This window comes from Argentina silus (genome assembly GCF_951799395.1).
Source record: "Argentina silus genome assembly, chromosome: 2".
NCBI lineage: Eukaryota > Metazoa > Chordata > Actinopteri > Argentiniformes > Argentinidae > Argentina > Argentina silus.
Window position 1 is genome coordinate 19614817 of NC_139656.1, and position 25322 is coordinate 19640138.

The 25322-nt window shown below is 43.4% G+C and overlaps 2 protein-coding genes across 2 annotated transcripts; one reads left to right on the forward strand and one right to left on the reverse strand.

Moving 5' to 3' along the window:
• Window positions 1–2275, forward strand: snai3 (snail family zinc finger 3; the record flags this gene model as incomplete). Its single annotated transcript, XM_083665189.1, has 3 exons — window positions 1–79; window positions 1241–1846; window positions 2094–2275. The coding sequence occupies 3 exons, from the start codon at window positions 1–3 to the stop codon at window positions 2273–2275; spliced, it is 867 nt and encodes a 288-aa protein (XP_083521315.1).
• A 7252-nt stretch (window positions 2276–9527) lies between these two features.
• Window positions 9528–25290, reverse strand: rnf166 (ring finger protein 166). The gene is made up of 6 exons (XM_083689110.1): window positions 25017–25290; window positions 16251–16407; window positions 15755–15867; window positions 13942–14056; window positions 13490–13597; window positions 9528–13355 (listed from the first exon to the last, which is right to left on the reverse strand). Exons 1-6 carry the CDS (start codon window positions 25181–25183, stop codon window positions 13290–13292), a joined length of 726 nt encoding a protein of 241 aa, XP_083545236.1. The 5' UTR covers window positions 25184–25290; the 3' UTR covers window positions 9528–13289.
• Between the last annotated feature and the right edge of the window lie 32 nt (window positions 25291–25322).

Here is a 25322-nt window from a genome sequence, read left to right on the forward strand (position 1 = left end):
ATGCCACGGTCCTTTTTGGTTAAGAAACATCTCAGTAACAAGAAGCCAAACTATGGTATACTGGATTCTAAAGCAGAAGGTTGGTACTTTTTATCTCACCTTATTCATAATTCATACATATTGATATTCGGTCATGTGGTTCCATAACCACATGATTGCTGTTTCAAGTACAACTATTTGTAATAATCGTGTTAAAAAAAGTTTTTCAAGTTCATACATATACTATCTTGGCAGTGTAGAATTTCAGTGAAGTGAGTATTTTTTTTATATTTTTCCTCCAGTAGCCTATTTCAGTAAACTAAAAGTATTTTTCCCTTAGGTGATTACGTCTAAAAACCGTAGCAAACCATACCATATTTGCTGTCTTGGTTGCATTAAATAAAATAATTATGAAGTGCAATGATACTTTGCTATGCATACACCAAACGCGGTTCGAGTTTAGCAGGTGTAAAATCTCTCGCACAAAAGAGGAATTTATTGTTAGTCCCTCCTTCTGGGATGTGAAGGGTCCTATTAAGCGCGTTCAAGAGGCTAATGTAGTGCCCTCCGAGGTCCCTTTTACCCCGAAATCCGCCTTCAATCTGTGTTTTTGTTCCAATTCAACCCTTTAGCCAGCCTCCCACCCCTCCTGTATTGATGAACTGTCAAGATTACCATTATAAAGGTGAAAAAGAAAATGTATGTGACTAAAATCAGATTCGTTTTTTTAAGGAATAAAAAGAATTGAGTGCATTGGAACTTGGATAGAATAGGCCCAGATTTAGGCTGAGAAGACCATTGTGATTTGTGTTAATGCAAATCAATATGCCACAATAATCTACATTATGTAGATTACTGTAAATGTTTAATGATACTAATCAATAGGATTCACTGTGTATATTGCTTTTCTAATTGCGTAAAGGGGAGCACTTTACATTATGGGGTTACCCCATTCAACTACCAACGGTAATGTCATGGTCAATAGGCTTGTTGTATATTTTATATCTATCTGATGTTAAGTCCCTTGCTTTATCCCTATTTAACCCCAGTCTGTGACTAATACCTGTGAGTGAGGATATTAATGAAAAAATAGTATTTACGCACATATCCAAATGTGGTACATGAGCTGGACAAAATAAGAACACAGCTAAAGAAACAAGGGAATACTGTTTGAGACAAACAATGAGGGCTTGATTGGTACTTATGACAGTTTCAACATAATATGGTGGTGTAAATCATTGCATTGCACCTGTCATTGCAGAGATCCACACAAGCCTAACCCACCATGAGGAGTTACCCTGTCCAATCCCCTTCCCTCTCCAGCCCTCTGATGGCTGGTTGCCGGGACCCAGTCTCGTCACCTCATCACCTTCCATCCACTCGCCAATTGACCGGCAGATTCCAAGGCACACCAACATACTCCTGGGCCTGGATAGCCCAGTCCCGGACAACATTTTCCCCCTGCCAGTGTCTCACCATTCCCTAATCAACTCTCACTCTGGCCCTGAGCCTCTGGGTGCCACACAACCCCAGCCCTTCCTGCCCTCACAGGACTTCCACCACCTGGGGGAAAGAGGCAACAACAACCTACTGGGCTTTGTCCCTGGTTTCAGCCAGGAGCGCTTTGAATGTTTTGACTGCCACAAGGCCTACTTCACCTTCTCGGGCCTGGCAAAGCACAGGCAGCTGCACTGCGAGTGGCAGTATCACAAGTACTTCAGCTGCAAGTACTGCGACAAGGAGTATGTGAGCCTGGGTGCCCTGAAGATGCACATCCGCACACACACGCTGCCCTGCGTCTGCAAGCTCTGCGGGAAGGCCTTCTCCAGGCCATGGCTGCTCCAGGGGCACATTCGCACACATACAGGTATGCAGTCACATAGAGTACAGGCATGCATTTGCGCATACCGGTAGGCACACACCCTGCACATGTGCTGCATAGCTGGGCACACTTATTTTTTCTTGAAACACACTTTGTTTAATAACCTTAAAATACATATTTAGTCAACTATTCAGGCTCAGAGATTCTCATAGAATAGAACAGAACAGAATAGAGGAATTCCTCTCTGTTGAGACCATATTTCCCTCTGTGTACTAATGAGCCTTGTTTGCAGGTGAGAAACCCTTCTCCTGCCCGCACTGCAGCCGAGCGTTTGCTGACCGCTCCAACCTGCGAGCGCACCTGCAGACCCACTCAGACATCAAGAAGTACCAGTGCAGGAGCTGCTCCAAAACCTTCTCCAGGATATCCCTGCTGTCAAAGCATGAGGAGGCTGGCTGCTGCCCGCTGTCCTGATTCCTGCCGGCCCCACCCTGTCCTGCCTGCCATCAAGCAGTCAGTCAATCTTTATTTGTATAGGGCTTTTCGTCAAAAAAACGTTGCCAAAGTGCTTAACATTGACCCTAGCCTAAACACCCAAAGGGCAAGTATAGAAATGGCAAGGAAGAAACCTTGAGAGGATCCAGGCTCTGAGAGGGAGCCCATCCTTTTTCTGGCTGGCCTGGTAGAATGCCTGTATCCAGCATCCCTATCCAGCCTCTCCCAAACAAGCCTGCCTCTATCCAGCCTCTCTTTGCCCAGCCTGCATCTATCCAGCCTTTCACTGTCCAGCCTGCATCTCCAGCCTCTCCATGCCCAGCCTGCACCTATCAAGCCTCTCCCTGCCCAGCCTGCACCTATCAAGCCTCTCCCTGCCCAGCCTGCATCTGTTCAGCCTCTCCCTCTCCAACCTACTCTGTACCTTGTCCTGGTCTGGTTAAATTCATATCAGACTGCTATTCATTAAAAAAGCACTGGAGGGGGACCACCTCTTGTGACACTGAACTGTGAAATCAGTACAACACTAATGTATTTTTTTTTAGGTCTCTGACATTTCAGGCTCACAGATAACCACAATAGACACTGTATCCAATTACTTCCTTCTTACATCATATATTTGATATATGAAGTAGTTGTTTGACAATAAGAAAAAAAGGAAAAGTCATAGCTATTGGATGCTGCGAAGAATACTTGAATTTTTAAAGCAACGTTGTACATTAATTATTTGGTTGCCTTGCAAGGATATGTATAGCTGTATACATATTTGTATGAATTTTGTTTGTTTAAAAATAATAAATACATATTTTTGTACAATAGATGTTCATTGTGCCTGAATATTAATACGTTTGGATTTGGATTTGAATTTAAGTGGGAATATATCGTCAGGTTGTACAATTTAATACATTAAATGGATATCAACCTCTCAAGCAAGTTCAAAGACGCACAGTTTACAAATGTGTGTGACTTATTACGTTTCTTAGACATGGGAAGACACACATCATTTGAACTGAGTAAAAAGCACAAGCCCTCACCCAGGCCAAGACAAATTGTATAGACACAGTTTTCTAACATCACAGGAGCACACAAGTGAAGACAACATGTTGGTATTTTCTTGTCAGGAGCCCCACACACTCTCCTACTCTATTACCATCTCTTGGCTTCATGGGGTCATCAGCGTATACAGTATCACACAGGAAACTGGAGAGTTAAACGATAAGCACAAACAGAAAACAGATGTGTTACTTAGTGTGTTAGTTGGGGCACTCTACTGGTACTCTGCCAGTATTCTTGTGACACCCCTGTTCCTGGGGTCTCTTTTGGGGGGGTTGTAAGCTCTAAGACGAAGATGAAGAAGGAGGAGGAACCTATATCGCAAGGCCCTTGTTTTTTCCTCACTTAATTAATGTCTTTTTGGAGGGCAGCTGGTTGGAGGGGTGGGGAGAATTTTACGAGTCTAAATAAAACCCTGATGTTTCCCATTTGTAACGGTGCATGGAAAAATTCTTATTAAATATATCTGTTTATTGGCAGGTGGGAGGCCAGCTGCATGTCGCTGTGGCGCCGTGCCAGGGCTTGACGGGAGCGGGGAGGAATGGGGGTCGACACTTTCCAGTTGCTCAGCACAAGTGGAGCAGCTGAGAGAGAGATGTCCCCGAATGCATGGCTGGCTACTGGGGCTGCTAGCTCTGCTCGCGGGCGGGAGAAACGCTGGTTTTCTCCAGCAGAATCCCAAACATGTCAGGCATGCCCCCAGGCACTCTGAACATGTGCAGGTTGGAGCCACTTGGCTGTCTGTCTGTTGTAGATGATTGGTGCAGAGGGGGGGGGGTTGAAGTGCAGTGTATTGCAGGCACTGGCCAGACGATTAAATGTTTGTCATCTACAGTACATGTTGATGTGAACTGTTTCACATGTACTGCTTACACTATGGCAGAGATAGCCAGCTAGATATCTAGCTGTCAACCTGCTTTTGAATGTACGGTCAGCGCCATTTGACCAGTGCAGTGCTCCCCTGGGGTGGTGCAGCAGGATTTCAGTGGACACTGACATGGCGGACACATGGTCAGACACATTCCTCAGCATATCCTGGCTGGAGCCGTCTCGTCCCATCCTTCACCTCACTGACACCCCACATTTACACCAGAGGCATTCCTTAGCAGCAAGACACCATGGCCAGTGCACCTACATAGACCACACTTCCCATTGTGAATATGGTACATGACCATGGTTACAGGACAGCCCTCATTTATTCAGTATACACACAAACCTGATCGCAAAGTATTGTATGTTCATTTTCATGGGCAGTTCGGGATTTATCCATACAGTGCAAACTCTCAAATCTCACGTCTATTCTGAATTGAGCGTGTGATTCCTTGATGTGCTGTAAGGCTTACTTCTATCTTGCTTCCAAATCACTGTATGACATCACATGATATGTACATTTCTCCATATGTACTATGATGTTGAATAAACCTAAGGACAGACACCTGTCAACAGGCTCCATACGTGATCTTGACCTCTGTCGCCGTTCTCCATGATGTGTGCATCAGCTGACGCCACAGCTCCCTAACTATAGCCACTGTGACTCCACAAAAGACCCCTGTCGCCCTATAAATACCCTGTAGCCAGGGCAGGGGAGCCATGGGCCCGCTACCCATACAGCAGCAGACGGGACGTAAATAGAGGCAGCCGGGCTATTTCTGACACTGGTGTGAATTGTGAATTGGGGCCAGCCAAATGCGGACTCCCCCCCCCCCCCCCCCCCGAGCCCATCCCCCATCCTGGAGCTGACAGGAGCCTCTATTCCTGCCCTCAGTCCTCCCTGGCAAAGAGGAGTGGAACCTAGAGAGTTTCCAATGGTCCCCACAGTACAAGTCTGAGCTTTCTCCCATTCCATAAAGCTGCTGTGCCTCTTTTCCTTTAGGAGAACAATCCCCTGGGTCTGATCCAAGGTCTTGCCTGCCAGGAACCCACCCCTATAACCCCCTGGTCTCTGTCCCCGTTCTGTTTGTCAGCTGCTGGGGATTTCTCCTACTCCTCCACTGCTGGACTCTGCCACTGTATCACACAGGATTATCTGATAGTTAGAGGTCAATGGGTTCCTGTCTACACTCCTCAGCTTGTCCCTGTAGGAGATCCCTATGTGGAACCCTTGGGTTCCATGGAACCAAAACGCATTATATATAGGACCAAAAAAGGGTTCATCAAAGGGTTTGCTGACAGAGACAGCTGAAGAACCCTTTCTGGATCAAGGTAAAAACCTAGAACGGGCTGTATAAGAATTCAACGAATTACAGTGAGCAGTATGGTTGAGCTACGATTTCTCAGTATGAATAAGGTGTTGTATGTTTGAAGCTTACTGCATATATTTTCACTAGGCTCAACTACCACTAACAGTAGTCTCTCAATTGTATGTACTATATAAAAGTATACTCTCAGTAAACAGTAAACAGTCGGCAGTATGAGCGTTTGGAAGCAGCCATTGTCTATAGACCCAACAGCACCAGTTCCCAAACTTGGGGTAGGGATCCCATGTGGGGCTTCCTGATTGAAAATTGGGGTCCCCTGAAAAATTAAAAGCAACCTCTATGATTTGATAAAATATTATACAAGCATTTTGATATCATATGAAGACATACAATGTCTAGTATTGCCACCTGTAGCCTATATTGCAGTGTTTTGGGATTCCAATCTCCAACCAATGTAGGTCATGAGAAACGTACTTGTACATTTATATCCTAATTACGCTTTTAAAGTCTCTAAGAGAAGAAAGAGAAGAAGAAGATATTTACATTACTATGGCATTAGCCCATAAGTTGTGTGGTAAATGTTGAACAAATGTCTTCCAGACCTGTCAGTCTTTGTTAACTGGAATACACAGCATGTCACAGCATTATGGATAACATGGTGCCATGATGGAAGGTAGGTCACTAAGAAACATGGATGTGATTAGACAAAATCTAAGACATATAGAAAATGAATGTGATTATACATGGATCATCATATAAACTGGTTTAAGACATAATGTAGGCCATATGAGCCATAGGCCTCATAGATCAGTCAAATGGAAAATCTGGATCATTGAAGATTGTTTTTAGGTTAGATGACCATACCATACTGTAAAAGAAACATTTCAAATAACATTGTTAATTGAGGGATACTGCCCCGCAGCCTTTGGACCAATGAAGTATCTCCTATCAGCACCAGGTTTAAGATTTGTGATTAGCGAGTGGGTCAAAGTTGACATTTTCCCAGTGTGTTGGCCTATGAATGCATCATGCACACAGATCCTACACCCATCTGTCGTCAAGGCAACATTGTCAAAGCATGAGTACATACATACAAAATAATCTACAACCTCAGATTGACTACAAGAGATAACCATGCAGCACAGCTCATTTCTCTATGGATATTAATATAAACCTTTAGACCTATAAATACTGGATAACCTGTTTATAAAAAGCATGCCACTACTCCATTGCGTAGCGGCACAGTAATACTATCCCAGTTGCCACTTTTAGCCCATGTCACGACAAAGTGTGGCTATTAATAGTCCATCCAGCGGATGCTATCTGGCCTGAGGGGGGGTATTTTTGTGAACGACCTCCGCGCAGCCTTACACCGACTCAGATTTGCGGAATATTTTCCACACTGAGTGTTGGGATGTATATAAATATCGCACTCCTGTAGCTCCCTGACTCACTGCGTATGAACGCTATGTGTTGCACTTGTTACCAAAACCCTGCCACTATGCTGCTGCGGACTGGAGGAGGGGGGGATTGGGGGGTAAGCTAGTTATATCTGTCCACTTGTTGTGGAAAAGAAGCTCAACGGCCCCTGAACAGGTGCAGCAGGGTAACATTTAGAGGCCCGTCAAAATCAGCCATGCCCCTGCCCTATTTTCCATGTGAGGTTGTTTTTGTCCATGATGGACTAGGCCTACTGCTTGGTCACCACATTCACTTTCCATGCCGTGACCTTTAACCTCAAAGTGCAAGTCGCTGTAAGCCTATAATTGAAAGGAGTCAATCTGTAAAATACCAACAACATTTTCAAGATTTGCATAGCAATGCAACTGTGATTGAGGTTTCAAAACCATAATGACCATTGTCATTGTTTCTACCAATTTATTTTTTATAAGAAAAATAGTAGAAAGAGCAAAGAAGAGAGAATAAATGGTCACTCTAAAGAGGCCTATATTTTCTTCGTAAAGTTGCATGTTGACAATATGAGCTCTATTTTCAATCAGCGCAATTTGGCAATTTGTGTCGGTGGTAACAGGTGAAATGACCACAGCGCTGGGGCGCTCTCTCGTCTGTGCTCAGGTGGGAGGAGTAGTAGTAATAGAGGCATGTTCATCACAATGAACAGGTGCCATCAGGTGCACTGAACAATTCTGGCCTTGAAAATAGCACAAATATTTCGGACACACCCCGTAGCGCTGCCGCCAGCACCCCTCACCAGTTTTTAGTTTTTTAAGCTGTTAAAATAAAGCCCTATGTGTGTATCTTTTGTTGAAGATGGTAGAATACAACTCACATTTACATGGTTTTCACACTGCCCTCATAGGTGAAACATAATGAAACATAATGTTATTATAAAAGTGCCTGTATAGCATGTCTGTTTTTCTTTATTCTTAGAATATTAAAACAACATTGTCATCAACAGAGCGTGAAACTGAAAAAAAGTATGTTTACCCCTGGATGACCCCTCCCTGCTCTGTGTGTTTGCGTGCATGTGTGCCCTGCCAATCAACGGACACTCTCGCCGTCTGATATAACGGTAGAGGCCTTGTCTGCTGCACCTCACAAGTGGCTGACCCATCCCTGGTTCCCAGGCCCCTAAGGGAGGGGATGGGGGACAGGGGACAGGGGGCGGGTGGGGGGCATGGACAGGGAGGAGGGCGGCAAACATGGGTGGGGGTTCAAGTGGCAGGTGTATTGGGGACAGGAGAGGTTGTGAGTACAACATCACTTCTCAAGACATGAGAATTGCATCACCTGCTTCACTCAAGACTACTAATCCCATATACAGATGAAAAGCAAGACAATTCATGTCTACTGCATAAACCTGCTGAGGATCAATGAACTTTAAAGAAACAATTTGTTTTTATGTTAAACGATTGGGAAAAATGCTCATTGTAGTGTCTCTTATTATCTCTGTCAGGACAAGTGAGGTGTGTTTCTATGGCTGTTTTTCCACACATTATAAGTTTGACAGGCAAATCACAAGGCAGTCATCATTAAAACCTGCATAGACAACAAACTGAGAAGCAGAGGCGTGAGATGGAGGTAATGAGGAGAATGTGTTGGAGCAGCATGAATAGCATGAGTAGAGTTTGAAAGGTCTTTGTTGACTGAGCCTCAGTAGTACAAACAGGCTGGGGCCCAATCAAAGGCATCCTCTACTGCGACCCAGGCCACAGGGGATGCCCTCTGTCCCCTCCACTGTTTAGACTCTATGGTAATTGGGGTACTTCACCTTGAGGAGGTACTGTGTTGGACCCTTGTGTTACTCTCATTGACTGTCCTACACTCTGTCTGGCATTGGCAACACACCCCCACACTCGCTCCAAACATGAGCTCCTCAACAGAACAGCTGGACAATTCTATATCATCCATTCACATACATATAGCTAATAGCTAGTGCCTCTCCCATGTGGAAAGGTAGAGTGATCATGAGTGAGTTTCTGGCACCACCGACAAGTGAAGCCCAAATATGAGAGCAGCAAAATGGGGGTGGCTCAGCAGGTGCCCCACCCCCACCGAGTCTCAACATCACAAAGGTTTGGGGCCGCCACTTCTGACTGCTTGCCACCAGTCTGCCATCACCCTGGTGCTGCAGTGTTGTCACACATTGCCCCTGTGGCCTTCCAGACGCACCGCCTCCCAAAGACCTGCATCTCCGTGGCAACCTGCGATTGTTTACAGGCCTCTTGGGTTTTCAGTGAGCTTGGGGCGCCCCCATTCTCAGCTGGAATAAGGCCCCCACTACAGGAGATTGTCAGGCGGCTATTCACGGCCAGCCATTATGTGGCGTAGCCCGCCCAACTCTCCCTGTGCAAGGATTCAAAGGTATACATACTGTGTCACCAATATTGTGTCCATATTCAATCTGGATCAATGTCACATGTAAATAACTCTCCTCGTCATTACTTTGAATAGGTATTTGATGAAACAGTAGCTGCAACATACAAAAAAGAAAATACAGAGTGGGATGGGTCAGTGGTTTTATTGAGGAGGAAAAAAAACCTGCTACAAATACAATATAAGTATATCTTATTAAACTTCAAACAGTGTTACAACTTCAAAATCCACATCATTATCATCAGAATCATCATTATATTACTATTTTCACACACACGGGCCTCCTAACTGCAGGCCACAACCTCTGGAGGGACTGGGTGCCTGGGGATATCCCTAAGAGACCTGCAAATCCAAGTGACTCTGAGGAGGGCCACATCAGCTCGACATGGCATAGCAGAGGACAGGTTCTGCAGACTTGAGTGACATGAATACTGCCCTCCCTGGGCAGTGTATACGACAAGAGGACACAGTCCTACAGAGACACTCTTGAGACAACCCACCTTCTCTGACTGCTGTGACACCTAAACAAAATCGCTGCCGGGCCAGTGGACTTCCTGTCGGCCTAACCAGGTCCAGAATAGAAGCATGAATCCGGGGAGGTGACGTGACCCCCCCCACCACCACCGACAACAGCCAGGATTGACAAGGGTCCTAAGCGGGATTCAATTTAATTGGTCCAGTCATCAACACACTTTCAAGGTGTTTCAGGATTCTGTTGCAGGTGGTCGAGCAGAGAGCCTACAACCGTTTAAATGTATCTTTCAGAAAATGGGCTAGTTGTGACCACAAGCAAGAAACGTAGGACATCTGGATGGCATACAATGACATTATGCATGGATGCAACAATAAAAAAAGAGTGAAAATACAGTATATACATTTTGGGGATACTCCAAACTCAATGAAATATGGAATACATACAATACCCAAATACAATATGTTTTGCTACAGTTGTGCACATGAATGTTGCCCTAAACATACAAGACCATACAAACAGTTATAAAACAGCATTATCATCAAGGTGTAAAAGAAAAAAAAGGAAAAAAAAGAAAAAAAAAAGTCTAAAAGGACATGAATAACACGATTTGTGCCTCAGAAGAGAGACACTTCTTATGTTGGGTGTTTGGCCTTTGATGGCTTCCCCTCTCAATGATGCAACAACCAGTACAATAAGTTGAACACAAAATGTCAATGCCTAATGAAACCATTAATACCTATTACGATCAAAATCCCTTCAAAAACTACGCTGAGGGTCCATTACTGTTTGATACACATTTGAGGATTGAACCACTCTACATGTTTGTTGAGAATAACATGTATAGTCGTCAGGATCATGGATAGCTGTATTCTCTGATTTTAAACCAAACTAAGCCCATCTATAAGATATTTAGGACACCACAGGCAAATTGACTGAGCCTTGTGTACCATCTGACTCCCAGTATTCCAAAACATCACTATGTTATGACGGAGATAATACTCAAACTTTGCTTTTACACAAAAACAGTCAGTCACAACTCACATTTTAATCCACCATGAAATGTACTCATTGGACTTAATTAATGTTACAAAAATGTTGGAACAAAATTCCTACCCTTCTTCAAAAGATATTTTGAATTTATTAAAGTGCGATACTTCAATGCATTCCTCTGTGGAAAAGATATAACTTATGAAAAACCTCTCATCCATACCACAGGGACCTAACCCCAGATGCTTGTATTCTCTACTGTATGTACAAGTCTCCTCCTGAAAGGAAATAATATCAAATGGCCACACCATTACACCTTTACTAGTATGTCTGTATGCCCATTTCCTTAACCCTCTCCTCTAACCACACCAGAAACATTCACATTTAAAATCTCCACAGACACATGCTCGGTCAATGGGTTCAAATTGGAAATCTACATTGGGGTAACAGACTTTCAACTTTTAAATCAAAGAGCCTTTTAAGAAATGCATCTATTGATTGAGTATTCAGCTAGGCTGCACATTTTGATCTCTAATCATTACTGTGCTATCAGAGAGCAGATTATTTTTCATAACAGATCAGTGGAAAATATCATATGATTGTAACAGACTTGAAAATGAATATGTATTCATATGGTACAGGCAGATTTCCACAACTCTGACCGGCAAAACCCCACTGCAACCGTTTGGATCTAGATGGATAAAATGTCCAGTGGATATCGCACAAAATTTGCTGACAGATTTTGTGAAATGTTAGATTTAACACTTGCCTTTTGCTTTCTCTCAGACCAGAATAGGTCACCTAATTGAGAATGTAAAATGGCCAAATAGGACAGATTAAATCAGTAGCAAATGGATTGTACCTCTTTACACTCTTTGAAAAACATCTCTCAAACTCCCCCTTGTGGGAACTTACAAAGTTCAGAGCTGTGGATAATACATGGGCATGTTTTACAGTACTGTGCATGGAACAGAAAGGCTTGAAGTTCCAGGAACTGTTTACAACTGGTCACTGGATCCCTAGTGAGTTCCCACACCTATCACTTTTGAGATGGGGCTGCCCTCTACTGTCAAAGCCAGTATACTACACCTATACCCTATCAAAGGCCCCATAATAACAACTGTGTCATGGCAGCAGTACACTACTAATGGTTCTTAAAAAAAGAGAAGGGAAAATGACAAACATGTCCCCAGTAGTTGAACAAACAGGTTTTACTTTCTTAGTTATCAGTGCAACATTTGAAACTGAAACATTTTCCAAAAATATATTATATTCTCATACTGGCTGATGCTTCATACAAATATCATTGTAGCATATTAACCAGGTAACAGCAGAGTGGAGAATCAATGCAATACTACTGTTGTCTGTTAGCTATGAAATAAGAACAATCTATAGTTCAATTATGTAGAAAAATGTGACAAGTGCAAGTATTCACAAGAACTCTGAGTAAAAAAGGGGATCGTTTTGCTTTGTTTTGTGTTGTTAAAGTTACAATCACACTGGATGATTTGGCGATGACACGTCATCTCTTCTCTCTGAAAATGACATTACATGCATGGGAATAACCTTTATAGAATAAAAGAAACAAAGAGGTCATGTCACAATCTGGCTATGTTGCAAAAGACAGAAGAGAGGCCTTTTCTAAAACAAAACCCTAACCCTAGGTGTTAAGGACCAACAGCTAAAATATTCACCAAAATGATTTGTAGATATTCAGTAGCCAAATGTGTCCTATGCAGCATGGCCTTCAAATGGGTACCTGAAGAAGAGGTGTCTATTGCCAAGGCATTTGCTAATCACTAGTAATCAAGCTATAACCATCTGTGTGGGCCACAGCAATGGTAACTTTCTGCAAGTAACAAAAGCATCAACTGTGACACAAGATTCTGCGTCACGTGATGGCTTTTTCCTGGAGTTTGTGAACCTGTTGTGTGACCAGTGATTTCTTTTAAAAGAAAAAAGTAAGAGTTTTTTTTTAAAACTAAATATAGAACATCATTTTAGGTTGTTTTCCTCTTTTTCCATACCACCACTTTTGGGAACCTTCAAAAACCCTTAAACCCTGCTGTGAAGTACTAAGGGTGGCATTGTTGTTTTACATCACAGCTGTGATGATGACTGTATCCTGCCCCTGTTGTCTCAGACTGATAGTCAGGTGCCTCGCCTTTTCTACGAAACAGGAAGTGAGGGCTGCTGGCTGACAGGAACTGGGGTCCTGTGGAAATGGTCTAGGTGACCAGTGGATGAGCCATGCATTTGGGGATCAGGAGAGAATGAGACCCCAGGAGTTGTCCAAGAGAGAGTCTCCTTTAAAGGTGGGTGATGGAGGAGGGCTGGACATGGGGGTGGATGGAGATCGACAGAGAAAAAGAAACAGAGGCACCACTGAGGCCTTTATCAGACAGCAGAGTGGTAGGGGCTCAGATGGCGGAGTAGGGCAGACTCAGTTCTCTGCCAAGGAAAGTGCCAGGGCTGCCTGCAGGGCTGCCTCCTCATCGATGCTGTAGTCCTGCAAACAAAAACAAACCATCACTCAATACTCCAAATAATCAAGCCTTGCTTCAAGTAATGAGCAGGCTGTTGTGGGACAGGTATGCATGCATGCAGTGCATTGACTCCACTCCACTCCCCCCCTCCCCTTACCACAAAGGTGTCGTAGGAGAATTTGTGCCGGTGGAGAAGGTGCTGCAGGAAGTTGGAGCTCTTGTAGCTGGGGTCCCCCCAGGGCATAGCTGAACATACGGGACAGACCTGAGAACAAACACCAACCCAATTATCATTCATTAGACAGCCATAGGCACAATACATTACCATTTCTAATATCTTAGCATGCACCCACCATTTGCATCTCTGTAGGTTAGCTTAGCATCTACCCCCATTCAAGGTGACTTGTATGGCATTGCATTCTACAATTTGCCATCTACAGTAAATACTAGAGGAAGGCTCTAAAAATGTGCACTTGTTTACCCCAACCTGTTCAATGCTTTTAAATGCATGATGGGAAGTGGATGAGTGCACACTTTGGAGAGAGTGGTCGAGAATAGGACCATAGCCTGGCACAGAGTAAATTAGTGAAAACCTCATGTCGGACTGACCACTTTGTTGGCGTCATTGCGATGGTTGTCCATGCAGTGCTTGACCAGCTCCTGTTGGTCCAGGTTGCGGGTGCCACAGAACGGACACGCAAAAGTTGAGCGGTTTGGAATATTGCTACAAGGAAACAAAGCAGCAGTTGTCAGTAGGGACCCACCAATCAAAGCAACGCACATGCACATGCACATGCACATGCACATGCACATGCACATGGGGCCTATTCACAGACTTGCCACTGCTGATCACACCATGATTGAGAAGCTATAATATAGTCAGTTGGGCCATAGTGGTATATTAGTGGCGGCAATGAGCTTTAAAAAGTTCCATATAGCTTCCTGATTTACCCAATATTGATTTTGTTATTGGACTAACAACCGGTTAGGCAACAACATGCTCTGGTAATGTAAAGGAACTGTTTGGCGCTGTCCAATAGAAAATGTACCTCTTCATTGACGCCACTCTTCCTAATAGAACACTCTGAGCTGGGCTACTTAATGCTAGCATATACGGCCATTGCTTTACGTTCACACTGTTGACACTGTCTAGTTGTCAACATAAATCCACACATCCATAAGTGCCGTGCAAGAGGATGTTTTTGTGCTATCCTGGAAAACCAAACAAGATCCTATTATTATTAGCCACACAACTAAGGTTGGTGGAATTAGTTTCCAGCATGGTGGGGAGCTCTACATTCACCAACATATATTACACCGACATATTAGCGGTAAATACAGTACGCTGACTACCTGCAACTGAATGAATTGGGGCAACAGTGCTATTAGCACATGTTGGGACCTATTTTACGTGGGTTGATCAGACGGATCAGAGGTGGCGTGACGTGCAGCTCCCACACAAACACTCTGGGAGTGAAAGGATCCCCTTTTGAAGAGCTAATTAAGTCCTTTTCATTTCCTGTAACTCATCAAGGGGTACCTCAGGTACAGTGCATCTGCTCACTGATGCACACACATACACACATATTGTCATTGGCTATACATGGACTATCGCTGTGTGAAATGTGTCAGTTTGTTTGTGTGATGTGAATGTGTTGGAGAGATGTGCACCTGCATCAACAGATTGAAAACAGGCCTCCTGAGTTCCTGTATTTCAAAGGAATTCATAACATCCCCAAGAGCAACAGCACAGTGCACAAGTCCTAAAAACAGACAACTGTGGAGAGTACACTTAAAGCAACAATCCATTCATTTGGTTTTAGTCAAACAGCCGCCATAACCTGGGATGGGCAAGAGAATTGTAACCACTCTCAAATTCATATGTGGAGCTATGATGTCATCATCATGATAGTTTTAACCATTTTTAAGCTATACATTGTTTACAAACAATCAAGTGACACCATAGAGATAGAACAAACCCTTTTGGGGTTTTCATGGGGTAAGACAGTTGTACTAAGCTGAGAAGCAATGGGTACATGTCCTTCATTGTAATGACTTTTGAGGTAACCCAGACATGCAGATCCATGCTGTGACAAATGTCTATGAAGCAGATGACTAGTGTAACATTGTGTTGTAACGTTGCCCTCCTTGAAGTACTGTCACCCCCACATTAGCGTTTTCAGGGTCAGTGGTATTGATGGTACTTTTCATAGTATGTTGTAACATAGGTTTGAATACCGGGTCTGTCAGTGCACGCACGCACACGCGCACGCGCACGCGCGCGCACACACACACACACACACACACACACACACACACACACACACACACACACACACACACACACACACACACACACACACACACACACACACACACACACACACACACACACACACACACACACACACACACACACTACCTTGGAATGGGCTGTGAGGTGGGGACCACAGGCACAAACTTTGGGCAGTTGGCCATCTGTTCCTGAACCTTACTGCAAGAGGTGATATGTGACCTCATTTTGACCAGAGCCACCTGAAAGAGAGAGACAGTCAGACAGAGATACAGTCTGACAGAGGTACAGTCAGACACATAGACAGAGAGACACAGACAGACAGACGATTGAGTAGAGATGTTTTAGATCTGGGTGTTTGGTCTCTGTGTGGGCCTGTATGGTAGGTACGTGTGAGTGACTGTGCATTAGTAAGTGTGTTGACTTAAAAGGATATTTGATACAGTAGTTATTGGCTTTACACACCACAGGGCAGACCCAAACCTTACTATGCTGGCTCGGTTATTTATTCACACTGTCCATTCCGGCACTACTACAGACATTTGGTGAATGAGTAGCCAGGCCAGCGCAGTACAGCTCAGCTTGATTCGGCTCTGTACTTTGATTAGAAGGATATGATGTTCACCTTCTTGCTGCAGCCCCTACAGGGGGCCTTGTAGGAGGACAGCTGCTTCTCCACACTGGACGACTTGTCCACCTTCTTTGGGTCAAAGGGCATACGGCAGAGCGGGCAGAGGGGAGAGGTCACCTGGAGGCATGGCTGCAGACACTCCCCACAGAAACTGGAGAGAGAGAGAGGAAGTGTTAAACCTGACTTAGGCAATAGGCCTAGTTTATGCATCAGCGTAACTGTTGCGAGGGTTTGCAAAGACAACTGTGCCATAATGGCTGTCACGGCTACAGTCCCTTGTTAGACATGCCGACGTCCGCAAAAGCAAATATAATTTTACAACTCAATTTATCCACAGACTCAGAAAGTCTTTGTCTACTTGCTCTGTTTTGGACCGGTGTGACTCTTCCTTTTTTGTGTCCTCTCACCATAGTGGCTAAAAGCAGACGGAAGTTACCTAGGCACAACAGTGCATCATTGAGCTGACTGCAAACCTGCCACGTTGATTGTTGCACTGAGAGCACTTTCTATAATTTCTCGCCTCATCACCAAAACACAACCAGGTGTGGCTGAAAATATTCCCATCAAACCAGCAGGAACAGAGCAGGCACACAGTAGGACAGGAGAAGAGGAGAAGGTTGGTGAGGGACTCACCCCATAAGCTCAATTCAGCCCTCACAGTGGGCCAATCCACTGTCCTACCACCCATCCTCATCCCCTGTCCAGTGCCATGGGGGTGGAGGAGGATCTGTAAATGAATCTATGTTTTCAATGAACACTACTCCTCACTTCATTTTGTCAACAGAGACCTGGCCCTCACTGTTGCGCTGGTACTACCTAGCTACTGTATACTATTGATGGGAATCGTGATTCTGGTTGATTAATAAGTTACATGATGCATTAGTATTACAGTTGTCAGACCAGTTATAGGCTGCTCGATCAGGCCCTCGTCTCTCTGTCCAAGGATTTGTTTGGTCTTAGGCCAAGCTGCTGGTTCTTCCCATACTTAGCATGGTAAACACATTAACCTCTGGATGGGCACCTGCTGCCCATATGATAAGACAGAGAGCAAGAGGGGGGGCTGAGCAAGGTCATTAGATTTGCTGTCTCTTGCACTTTTCTACTGCTTGGTAGTCAACCTTAAAACTGAGGACAGGCCTACCACTGCTCAGAGATCCTTCCTAGTTTGCTGTATCTCACCCTTGTATTAAATTATTGAAAGACTCGGGTGATCTGATCTGATCTCTTGACTTCGAACATCACACCTGAATCCATGATTTCTAACACTATACAGCCCACGCACACACACACACACACACACACACACACACACACACACACACACACAACACTTGAAAGAGAGAGAGAGAGAGACAAACAGAGACTTTCCTGCCACTGATGAGAGCATATAAAGGCAGGTGCCAATAGAGCCGAGAGGCCTGAGGGCTTCCTTCTCACCATCTGTACCGTCGCTATTTCCTTAGAGAGCCCAGCCAATGGGTCAGATATGCAAGCAGCCTGCATTGTGCTTTAGAAGTAAAAAAACAACAACTTCATATTTGCCTCTGTGGGATTTCTCTGTCTCAATCACCCCAGACCTGGGTCGAAAAGTATTTGAAGTACTTTGGGTCTATTCAATTGGTTGCCTTGTGCCAAACTTCATCAAGCACAGCTAAGTATTGTATTGAAATGTATTCAAATACTATTTTAACCCAGGTCTGCATCGCCCTGTCTTTTTTCTGTGTCCCAATAGTCTTTCCTCTATTCCTTGCATCCACCTTCCTCACTTCCTTCTGAAAACACATTGGAAGAGAAGATCCAAGGTTCCTCCCCTTAGATATTCTACTCAGATACATTATGAGAAGGGCACAAGGAGAGGATGCAAGGAATAGATGAAAGACTATTGCAACCCAAGAGTTTTTTTTAAGCACTGAGATCATCTCAAGGTCAATGAATGCAAGGTAAATAAAGGGAATTACACCCAAGAAATGGCCACTCTTCCCTATATGACGTGTGAGAGTAATGTATTAACATGGAGGTGGGAGTAACCTTGTTGAGACCAGGCTTTCCTAGTTCAGAAATGGGCATGTGGGGGAGGGTTCTTGGAATGTAACATCCAATGAAATTGCAAGCACGTTCTCCCATTGCTCCATCCAGTTCATTCAAAGCCTAAACGGCTCATCTAAAATTCTCCAGACCTCCAAAAGAGTGGTGAGAACAAAGTGATTAATGGGTAGAGTACCCAAACCTTTGGTCTAGTCAAAACATGGTCAAATATGTACCAAAATAAGCCTTTTCAGTTGGTCTCTTCCACATACCAACAACACTGTTAAACTAAGAGGAAAAGGTGCTGAGCCTATGTGCATTAAAATATGAATAGATAATTACTGAGTACTCAAGTGAGGTCCCACAGTAATACTTTAACAGGTTTTGCTAGGAGAATGAGTGAGTATACAGAGGCAGTTCTTATAGGGGACTATCATTGCAGAACAGTTACCATCAATTACAGTGATTCGTCATAGCAATCAGATATCTGTAGCATATATCTGCATTTAACGCAGGTACCTACTGTATTTAGAAGTCTGAGTTGGCTGCTCTGTGAGAAGTTACCTTTATGTCAGGTAGATGAGAAAGATGTGCCATGTGCTTATTCTCTTTCACAGACACTTTTTTCACAGCTGTCCAGAGCTTCTGTTGGGAGCCTTTTCAATCAGCTGAGATGTACTGAAACAGTCTGTGTGATGATTGAGGCCTCAAAGGGGAAGTATAGGCTACTGTTCCAGATAAAAGACTGGACATGCTAGTCTGAAAGGTGCCATGATGGAACAAGACCTGAGCCAAATATGAGAAATACTTGAAAGTATTTGAGGGGTGCTTGATTTAGCGTATATGCCTAGTTTGCACTTTTGAGACTAATTCAGTGGTTACATTGTACAAGACAAACTAAACCAAGTGCAACTCAAGTATTTCACCCATGACATGTTTTCAAACAGCACTTAGGAATACAAAGGAGAGGCTAAAATAAACATCCATTTACCACTGGCTGAGCCTATTTCTTAGACACAAAACAATCAAGAAAGCTGAGAGACAGACTGAAATAATAGAGTGCTAATAGTGTCACGATAGAGGAAGAACAGCTATTGTATTGTTTGAACCAGTGACCCTGTTGTTGCCGGTTGAGTGCATCTTAACAGAGGCAGTGGTACACTTGCACACAGGTGAGGTACACAACACATATCAACATTGTCCAACTGTCAGAATAATGTGGAGATAGCAACAAGATGCTCTTAAAGGAATATTCTAATTCTAATATCTACTTAAAAGGAGTAAGTTCCAAACAACAACATTCTCCCTAATAATAATAATAATATAACCCCCCCCCCCCAAATGGACTTGCATTGTCGGACATGAGCTGTTGTGTTTCTGTATGTGCACACGATTCGAAGAGGCAGTCACCAGAGACAGAAAGGCAAATATTGGTGAGTCCACTCCCCTAGATCACCCCTGGCTGTAACAAAATGTTTATGTGCGAACCGAAAGTCGGGTAGGACACTCCATTTTAGAAAGCGCTTTTTCCAGACCAAAACAGCATCCGTGAATCAAATATTTCTTTCAAGGGATCTCATTCCCTGATCGCTACCGATTAAACATAGTCATTAAAACATGCGAAAGTCTGAAAGGAAACTCATCTCTCTAGTCATGAGATACACATCTGTCCAAATGCCTTTCAAGGTAAGAGCTAAGAGTGAGGCCTTTCTAGAGAGCTAACTCTGGTGGGGTTTATCAACATGTTTGAAAGACACCTTGAAGGTTATCTGTGGTGCTCATCACTTGAAGATGGGTTTAACACCCTCCGATTGAATGGTGCTGGATAGTGGTCTGCCCAGTTGTAAACATGTGAGCCAATGTGCAACAAATGACTACGGTTTAATATCTGACAATATCTACGAGCTTACTGAGGTATTCACATTCACATATCTATTATTTTAATAGATAAGCAGACCATTAACACAGCAGACCATTAATCTGACTAACTTACAAATGTGTCTAAAACACAGAAGACGCGCAAACTCCTTCCATCGTAGATTTAAGATTGACAAAAAAAAACTAATAATAATAAATAAATGTTGCTTTTGTTTTACTTTAAGTGCAGATCTTCTCTTCTTTCATTGTTGACCATGTCTAGGGACCACCTATTCAATTCAACAACAAAAGAATGCCTCACAAACTCCAACAATCAATGTACATGTGTGTAGATCAGTATAGGGAGAGTTAGCCACAGCAAAGAGCAGACCTATTTTTACACACAGATACAGTGCCTTCGGAAAGTATTCAGACCCCTTCACTTCTTCCACATTTTGTTGTGTTTTAGAATGTCATCAACAAATCACTCAATAAGTTGAATTGAGTCCATCTTAATGCAAGGATAATAGTTGATGTAATTTTGGAATTAATATCTTTGTTTTTGTGTCTCCTATTTGCATAGGAATCAATTACACACTGTGTAGATTAGGATGTCACTACCAACTCAAATTTCATAATTTTCTCTTGATCTTGACAATCTCCCCAGTCACTGCCAGTGACAAACATACCCAGAACACTTAACTCCTTGCATTAAGATGAACTCAATTCAACTTATTGAGTGATTTGTTAATGATACTTTTGCATTTTAGCTAATTTTAAGAGTGTCATAGCAAAGGGTCTGAATACTTATGTAGGCTACATGAGGTATTTCTGTATTTCAAATTTTAAGAAATTTACTGAAATTTCGAAAAACCCGTTTTCGCTTCGTCATTCTGGGGTATTGTGTGTGGATTGATTGCAAATTCTTTTAATTTAATCCATTTTGAATTGAGTCTATAACACAACAAAATGTGGAAAAAGTGAAGAGGTCTGAACACTTTCCGAAGGCACTGTATCTCCCCATTACATACTGTAGCAGAAGACAATGGCCTCGGTTGGCTACACAACACAGCACACACCCAAGGATTTTGGGACAGCTTGCTGATGCATATGGTGATGTAAGGCGCTATAAGGAGAGAAGCTCTATAATTGTGTATAATGGAGCGAGCTGACCCCATTTCCTGTGTACAATAAGGAAGCCCTCTATTTCAGGAGAGAAGAGAAAGAGGAGAGAATGATGTCCATGCCACTCCTAGAACTATGGAGGTAATGAGAGCGTATTAGGCAGGTGCTGTTAGAGCAGAGAGGCCCGAGGGGTTTGTTTCTCACCATCTGTATCTCAGCTATTTCCTTCTACTTCCCAATCCTTCATAGGCTACTGCACTGCACAAACTAACAAGCCCAGCTAATTTTTCGCAATCACAGTTTGTTTCCCTGAATAGATATCCAGCGATATCCGACAAACAGTGAAGAAGCTGCAGAGTTTGAGAGGGTATTTCACAACTTCCTCTTTGGTTAAGTTAGACAGGCCTAGAACACCTTCACTTGTGTGACATTCAGAAGACGACATTTCCTCCACTGTAACAATGCTCACTCTCTTTCTTTCATTCTCTGATGGGGTTGTCACTGTCGGAGGTCCTGGGACAAAAATAGACTCAACATCACAGAACACCAGTAGACAAGGTGTCAACTTGCAACCACACGATGCATCACAATGAATCTTTACAATCTTCTTTCATTTCAAACCATATTTCTGTATAAACCCTGCATCTCCTAGTCACATGGAGAACAATACTAGTAGTAATATAATATACATAATAATAATAATATATGCCATTTAGCTGAGGCTTTTATCCAAAGCAACTTACATTGCAGTGAGTGCATACATTTCAATATATATGGTCCCAGAGTCAGTAATGACATACAAAAAAAGCCAACTGAACAAAAATAGAACAAAGGATATTCAATGCTTCTTTTAGTAGCCTTTCTTCAAAGCTTGACTGTCTGCATGAGATGCAAAATAAACTGGTATGTCTCTGGAACTACTGAACTTTGAAAAAAAAGAAACCTTTCAGGCTTACCACAGGACAACAGCCCCCATAAAAAAACATATTTCTGCCCAGGTGGCAGTCCTACTGTACTAAGTAGGCCTAGTTTGTAAGTAGCCCTAGTTCGTAAGTAGCCCATTATGCTGTAGCTTGTAGCTAGTTTGTAGTAGTTGCACTATAGCTTGTCCTTTCCCATAGGCACATTAGCAGAGACAGTAACTTAGCTGTGGTGGGGACCAAAAGAAACAGCTGTGACATATTAGCCAGAGGAGACAGACCTCAAATCCAACTTGAGTATCTGTCACTCTGAGACACAAGTGTGTGAGAGTGGGCTCTGCGCCAACCCCCCAAAGCAAGTGCATGGGTGATGAGTGTGGTATGCGTATGTGCTGTATGGATGCATGTAGGCACAGCCCTGTGCGTGTGATGTGTGTGCTTGTGAAAGAGAGAAAGAGTAATTGTAATTGAGTGTGTGGTAGAAGGGGAGACCTGCGTTCAACTCCCCAAAAACTTGGCTATGGCTGGGGAGAGTGTGAATAGAGTGATACTGAAAGATGTGCAGCAATGCAAAACTAAGCGTGAGAATGACAAGGAGGGTGGGGGAGAGATGGGTAAGTGAGCCAGGCTGCCAAGAGGCTGCCTGGGGTGAGGCCTACTCGACCACAATCAGACTCCCACGTGATGGAGAGAGGAATGGAGGAAGAGAGCGAGAGAGATAGAGGGATGGATGGAGGGAGAGATATAGTTAGACAGAGAGAGGTTTCCATAATGCTACGGTGAAGAAGACTGAGCAGGTGCAGTAAGACACAACAGGATGGGTCGCATCGCACACCTTCTGGATGACACTCACCGACAGTACGTCCAGACTTGAGTGTTTATTGTGTCCATGGGCAGTGTGGGGTTCAAACCTGCTAGACCAGATGGAGGGCAGGCTCTGCCATTGAGTGGGATAAGGATTAGGCCTGGCCCTAGCCTTGGTCACATTTGAACACAGATTACGGTATAAGGTCAAGTCTACAGTGAATAGTACATGCACTGGTGATAGGGTTTGACCTAGCCCAGACCCAGGACATGGAGTGGTGTTTCATTTGCTAGCCTGCCTTAAGCTTCTATACCATCCAGAAGCGTACAATTAAAAAAATAAATAATAATAATAACAAAAAAATAAAATGTGAGTACATGTCAAATGTCCAGTTTTACACCTGACCTGTTTGTGGCAGTAATGAGAAAAATAACATTGTACCACACATGAATTGATCTGGGACATGTGCAAATGAGACAAAACTAAAACTGATAAATAATTCCGCTGCGGATCATTCCATATAGAGATCAGTCACTGAAAATGACTTGGTAGGGCCTACAGTACATCACACGTGTCCTATGGGTGGATTTCACTTCTCGGCTGCTGCATGTGTGGTAGTACTGATTCAGTCATCCAACAGGGCTCTTTCATGCTGCAATTGCTTATTGTCAGGTTAATCGCACAACCTTTAGGCGCTCCATTATAGCTGTTTTGTTGCCACACACACACACACAAACAAACAAAAAAGCACAGTTGACATAGGTTGGATACAGGCATTATACATTAAACAGCATGGTGTTCTGTGTGAGAGACATTTCTCACATCACTCCACTTTTTGGACTCATTAGACAGTTTGTTGTGAGCGGTTGACATCCAGCTCAGATCTCTCACACTGTCTTTCTGACTGTGTTTGAGAAGATGTTTTCGCTCAGTGGAACAGGTAGATGAAAGATAGGGTCAAGTAGGGTAGGGTCAAGGGATCCATTTGGGACCAGGTGAAACAGACAGCAACACCACACACCAAACACCAACACTTTAACCCACCAGTCTCATATGACATCACTTCCTACAAAATAGACCCCCTTCCCCCTCTCTCTCCAGCAGCTATTGTCACACTCTCATCAAAAATTAATTTTCCAGAAAGGGCAGGAACGTTTTTTTTGACAAACCACACTGTGATTTACTGAGAGTGTATTATGTTGATGCTCTGTATGTCTGTCTACAACCAATACATCTCTCCCCTGAAAAGACTTTTGATGAGATATTTTACTGATCATAACTATGCGTCTGTCAGCGACCTACCTACCATACGCACACATGTCTTTCTAAATATAGTGCTCAGTGTTTTTTGCCTTCCTTTTTTCCTTTAGTGTTAAGGCTAGCTGAAGAATATATCATAGAGAATGCATTGCAACAGACGTGCTCCCAGAGGAATTTCCATCTTACTCTAAAACCATCATTCTTTCCATACATGGAAATGGATCACAAACTAAATGGTGTGGAAGGAAGATCTACTCAATGTCCCAGAGGCAGCATCCCACAGACAAGTGGCTATCGTGACATGTTGCCACTGGGGTGGCTCTAATGCACTACTAGAGTCAACCAAAAGTCTTTCTAGCTTTTCTTTACATTTTTGACAGTAATTTCTGTACACGTGTAACCATTAGAACAAACATAACACAATTCAATCCTGAAAGAGATAAAGTATTTCCCCAAATAACAAAGGGTTGATGCACAAAGCATAATCAGGTTTAGGTAGTCTACTAGGCTAGCTACAAAATAAAACAAACAAAAAAACACAATATTCTTTTAGGCAGTACAGAACATTTGTGTTGTTGCGTTCAAACACCTACAAGTTGTCTCAATTCCTCTTTGTCTGCAGTGTCTTCTTACAGCACATCGAACCACATCTGGTAAACAACATGAGTTGTTTTGGTTTTTTTGCAATCAAATTAGACATTTGTCTGAAAAGCAATTGGAGGTACGGTCACGCACGCACGTAACAACATTTCAAAAATCCCTACTCACGTGTGGGCACAGCTTGCAATGCTGACAGGTTTATGATACACCTCCAGGCAAATAGGGCACGAGAATTGTCTCTCGAGGCTTTCGCCAGCGGCGGCCGCGGATGCCCCGTTCTGCTGCTGTTGTCTGAGCTGAGTAGCCGACACAAAGCTGCGAAACATCGCCATCATGAACACGGATCTCTGAATCGCACTTCGCTCTCGACTATATAGCTGTACCTGGGAGCATGAACAAACTACTATATTGAGTGTGATTTAAACGGATGTAGATCCGTCGTTAAAACATAGTGTAAAACAAATTTAGCTGACA

Bases quoted from the DNA above. Each gene is read 5' to 3' on its own strand.
- rnf166 (XM_083689110.1), bottom strand. From the start codon at position 25,183: ATGATGGCGATGTTTCGCAGCTTTGTGTCGGCTACTCAGCTCAGACAA. The intron at 16,408-25,016 runs GTGAGTAGGGAT...CTCTCTCTCCAG, and splicing joins ATTGCAAGCTGTGCCCACAC to TTTCTGTGGGGAGTGTCTGC. The intron at 14,057-15,754 runs GTAGTGTGTGTG...GTTTCCTTGTAG, and splicing joins ACCTCACAGCCCATTCCAAG to CAATATTCCAAACCGCTCAA.